The sequence below is a fragment of the Dasypus novemcinctus genome, chromosome 16 (assembly GCF_030445035.2).
Source record: "Dasypus novemcinctus isolate mDasNov1 chromosome 16, mDasNov1.1.hap2, whole genome shotgun sequence".
NCBI lineage: Eukaryota > Metazoa > Chordata > Mammalia > Cingulata > Dasypodidae > Dasypus > Dasypus novemcinctus.
In genome coordinates, this window is record NC_080688.1 from 88,767,937 (window position 1) to 88,772,776 (window position 4,840).

Below are 4,840 nucleotides of genomic sequence, written 5' to 3' on the forward strand. Positions count from 1 at the left end.
CCAGGAGAAGTCCTCTGCCGCCTGTTGCGAGGTGGACTGGCCGGTGGCACCTATGACCACGGGCCCAGCCATAAGCGGGAAGTCGCGAGCTTGGGAGAGGGGGATGCAGGAGATTTCTGCGCCGGTGTCAAGAAGGCCGTCCAACCACTTTCCATTGACCTTGATGGTGAGGCGTGGCTGTGAAGCGGGCGACATGGGGACGGACCAGTGGATCCCTACGGGCGAGGTTGGCGCGGGGCGACTGGAGCCTCTTGGTGGTGGGGCTGAGGCTTGCCCCGCTGCCCATTTAAAGGCTGCCTCGGGACACGGCAGTCGCGGGCCCAATGGTACCCTTTTCCACAGCGTGGGCAGGGGTGGAGGGTGGCCGGGCGGCAGGAACAGGGCGCGGTGGTGGCACCATAGGCGGGGCCATGGGTTGCGGTGGAGCCGGAAGGTTGGGGCACTCGAGAGCGAAGTGGCCCAATTCTCCGCAGCGGAAGCAGGTGTTGGTTGTTTGGACTGCTGCGACAATAGCTGCTGCGAGCGCGGAGGCTTGCCCAGAAACTCCGGAGCATGCGAGGACCCAGTCTTGGAGCGGCTTGTCACGAAGGGGACGAATGATGGCTTTGCAGGCTGGATTGGCTCCCTCTTGCAGAATGTCTTTAACGAAAGACTCGCGAGCTGCATTGCCGACAACTCGCCTCTCTGCCGCGGCCTGCACACGAGCTACGAATTCGTTAAACGGCTCTTCGGGTTTTTGGAAAAGCTTTACGAGGGGCTCTGGGGCGGCCGCAGTGCACGAGCGGAAAGCTCGGAAAACACAGTCACGGAGCTGGAGAAAAAACCCAGGCGGGGTGGCTGTGTAGGCGCTGGGATCGCCGTAAGGACCGAACCCAAGAAATGCGTTGGCAGGGTAATGCACACCTTGACGCGCGTTGTCAGCAATCTGATTGTCGATTAGAACACCGAGATGGGCTCGCCAGTCAATGAATTGCCCGGGGGAGAGAACTGCTCGGGCTAGGGAAATCCAGTCATAAGGGATGCAGCGAGGGATGGCCATACGCTCGAGAATGTCTTGGGCATGAGGGCTGGCAAGGCCATCCTCTTTTATCGCGCTGCGGAGCATTTGGATGTCTTTGGGGGAAAAGGGGATCCACGCTTGCGGGTTTTGTGGAGTGCGAGCCAGATTGAGGGGGAACATCTGAGCCAGAGGCGGAGTGGGAGAGGTGAGAAAGGCGGTGCCGTACGCCGGCAGAGGGGGGTTCGCGGTGCTACCGCAACTGCTGGGGCAGGCGGGGGGTGAAGCAGGCCACGGATACGAGGCGTTGGCGGCGCCACCGGGCGCCGGCCAGGACGGCGCGGTGGCAACTGTGTTTTTGGCTGGGCAAGATGGCGGAACGGAGACGTCACGTCTGACATCACTTCCGGATGTGGGCCAAGATGGCGGAGTGGCCGCGTCACTTCCGGGCACAGGCCAAGATGGCACCGGGGGCTCTTCCGGTTTAATGGGAAATGGCGGCCGGCAGGCATCCGGGGCGGGACCGGATGGTGACGAGACAGGAAGAGGCGGGTAAAGGCGGGAAGAGGGCGCGGAGGAAGAAGAAGGAGGAAGCGTGCCATGTTGGCATTGTTTGCAAGGCGCGGTTGGGGAGGAAGAAGGCAGAAGGTCGCCATCTTGGTTGGGGTCTGGATCAGAGGCCGTGGGGGGATTCAGTTCGAGCGCGGCCTCGAGCTGGGCGGGCAGAGAGCGAGTATCATCATCTCCATCAGGGTCGCAGGTGAGAGGGTGGCTAGGCTCACAGGCGAGAGTGGAGGCAGGGGAGGGCACCCCCTGGAGACAGGCGCAGATAGCAACGAGGGCCGGGGTAAGGCCAGGGGGAAACTGCTTGTGTTCGTGCTCCATAGCGGACGTTACCCACTGAATTAAACGTTCGTAAGTCTCTGGGTTCCAGAGAGCACAGGTGACGAGCCAAGGGTTAAAGGGTAGGAGAAGGTCCCAGTACTGCTGTAGCTGATGGAGAGAGATTTTGACGTGGTGAGTCTCTAAGAGGGCAGCGAGCAGGCGGACTTGAGGAACCTGACGGGATGAGAGGGAGGCCCCCATCGCGGCAGAGGGCCTAAGAGGGGAGTGAAGGGAGCGACGCCAGAGAGTCCCTACCTTGAGCGGCAGCACGGGAGGATGGCGATGGGTCCCGTGCGGGGGTTCAGCAGCGGACTGGCCAAGTGAGGGGCCGTAGCTGGGGTCCCTGTTCAGGCGCCAACTGTAGCTGCCGCTGCGGGCGGGTCGCTGCCGGGGGTCGGGCCGAGCTCACGGCTGGACCGGGGCGGCAGCGGGCGGCTCAAGGCTTGGTGGGGACGCGCGGTTTGATGGAAGAAACCACGGAGACGAGGTCTATGCGCAGGTCTACTTTATTGAGGAAGTGCACTTGGTTATATAGTGCTGGGTAGGGGAGGGGTTGGGGCCAGGGCGGGCTAGCTACGGGGTGATAGTGGATAGGTGGGATTGGGCAGATGGCTATGAGGCAGGCAGTGGCTAAGGAAGAAGGCAGATTATATGCTGGCAACGTGGGCGGGACTGGCGGGAAGAACAGCGAAGGCTGCAGGAGGAAGATAATGGCTGGAGGGAGGGGTGGAGGATGACAGCAGCTTAAGCTGTTGCTGAGAAAGGTCATAATACAAAGAGGTTACAAGGAACAGTTAAGAAAGGTATAAGGAAGAATAAAACAAGGTGAGAGCAGGGGACAATCAAAAGCTCAATTTTTCAGTAAGTCCAACTGTCTTCTATTTCCATGTCTACAAAAGGTCTCAATAAAGTGCTGCTGAAGAAAATTTATATAATCACAAGAATATTTCCATATTAATCCATCCATGGTTTCCAGTTTGCCCTCACCTTCAGCAGCTGAATTCTCAAATAAAATGGAGACATCACAGGCTGATTCTGGAACCTGCTCTTACCCAATATAAACCATGCCAACATGATAAATATTCTTTTCTACTGACCTCCTGTTCCATGGTTGACATGTGTCTATGGCTAATCTTTCTATCTGTGTTTGTGGGTTTTTGTTTGCATTTTTACTTTTTACTTTTTATTTTGAAATACATTCAGCTTTTCAGGACACTTAACAAAAATAATACAAACCCCAGTCAGAGAACACCAACATACTCCTATACCCCCAGATACTCAGAACCAATAATTTTAATATTTTGTCACATTTCCTGTATCATTCTAGCTATCCACCTATCAATCCGCCTATCTAACTATTAAACTCTCTATCCATTTGTCTGTCTGTCCATCTAGTTATCAATTCATTTCTGAACACTTGAGTGCTGGGTGAATACATCATACTTTTTGAACACTTAATACTGCCATATATGTTTCTTAAGAATAAGGCTGGGGGAGCCAGTGCGGCTCAGAGGTTGAGAACTAGCTTCTCACATACAAGGTCCCAGGTTCAATCCTGGCTTCGGTATCTCCAAAAAACAAAAACAAAACAAAACAAAAAAAACCAATAAGGCTATCCGCTTAGATAACCAATACATGTATATCAATTGTATACAGCAATGCACCAAGTTCAAGATATTTAACATTGACATAAAGCTTGTATTCTATATTCCATTTTTTCATAAGTCCCAATAATGTCTTTTTGAGCCTTTTCTCCTCCCTAGTTATATCCCATACAAGAACATGTATTACATTTAATTGTTATTGTCTCTTCAGTTGTTTTTCCATTTTTAAATTGTGGAACAAATATACAGCATAAACTTTCCGGTCTCAACCAGTCTCAGAACATTCAGTGGAATTAATCATATTCATAAAGTTGTGGTACCTTCACTGCTTTCCATTACTAAAACTTTCCCATCTCTCCAAACCCTACATGCATTTTGCATTAACTTCACATTTTCCCTGCTGTCCCATCTATGGAAACCTGTACTCTAATGTCTTTATGAATTTATACATTCTCTGGTATTTTTTACACTTATCATGGGGCTTAAATTTAACATCCTAAGTCTTTAACATTCTCATTTGCTTTGATACCAATTTAACTTCAATAGCATCCACAAACTATGTTCCTATATCCTCTATGCCCTGACCTTTATGTAGTTCTTGTAACAAATTACATGCGTACAAATTATGATCCAGTTTCACTGATTTATCATTACACTTTATGCATTTGCCTTTTAGATCAAGGAAGTATAAAGTGAAGTCACAACCAAAAATAAAATGATACAGGCAGTACCCATGTTGTTAACAAGTACAGATTTCTTTGTTACTTCATGCAGCACTGATATCTATATCTATTGTCTATTGTCCTCTCAACCTGCAGAACTCCCTTTAGCCTCTCTCATAATGCTGATCTAGTGGTGACAAAATCCCTCAGCTTTTGTTTATCTGAGAATACCTTAAACTTTCCCTCATTTTTGAAGACAGTTTCTTTTGGATTTAGAATTCTTGTTTGGCCTATTTTTTCCAGTACTCTAAATATGCCATCCTACTGCCTTCTTACCACTGTGGCTGCAGATAAGAAATCAGCTTAAAGTTATTTAGGCTTCCTTGTATATGAAAAATGTTTCTCTCTTGTGATTTTCAGAACTCTCCCTTTACCTTTAGCACTTGACAGTTTAATTATAGTATGACACAGTATGGGTCTATTTGGTTTTATCCTGTTTGGAGTACAGTGAGTACCCTGCATGTGTATTCTTCCATGTCTTTTGTTAACTTTGGGGAATTTTCAGCCATTATTTCTTTGGATACCCTCTCTGCCCTTTTCTCTCTTCTCCTTCTGGTATTCCAACAAAGTGCATGTTTGATGGTGTACCACAGGTTGCTCAGGGTTTTTCTACTTTTCTTCATTCTTACCTC

At 50.0% G+C, this 4,840-nt stretch overlaps 1 protein-coding gene across 1 annotated transcript; it reads right to left on the reverse strand.

Moving 5' to 3' along the window:
- Positions 1–286: 286 nt before the first annotated feature.
- Positions 287–2,083, reverse strand: LOC139436645 (endogenous retrovirus group K member 24 Gag polyprotein-like). The gene has a single exon (XM_071208397.1). It carries the CDS (start codon positions 2,081–2,083, stop codon positions 287–289), a length of 1,797 nt encoding a protein of 598 aa, XP_071064498.1.
- Positions 2,084–4,840: the final 2,757 nt, after the last annotated feature.

Excerpts from the sequence above, each read along its gene's own strand:
- LOC139436645 (XM_071208397.1), bottom strand. The coding sequence starts at position 2,083 with ATGGGGGCCTCCCTCTCATCCCGTCAGGTTCCTCAAGTCCGCCTGCTC.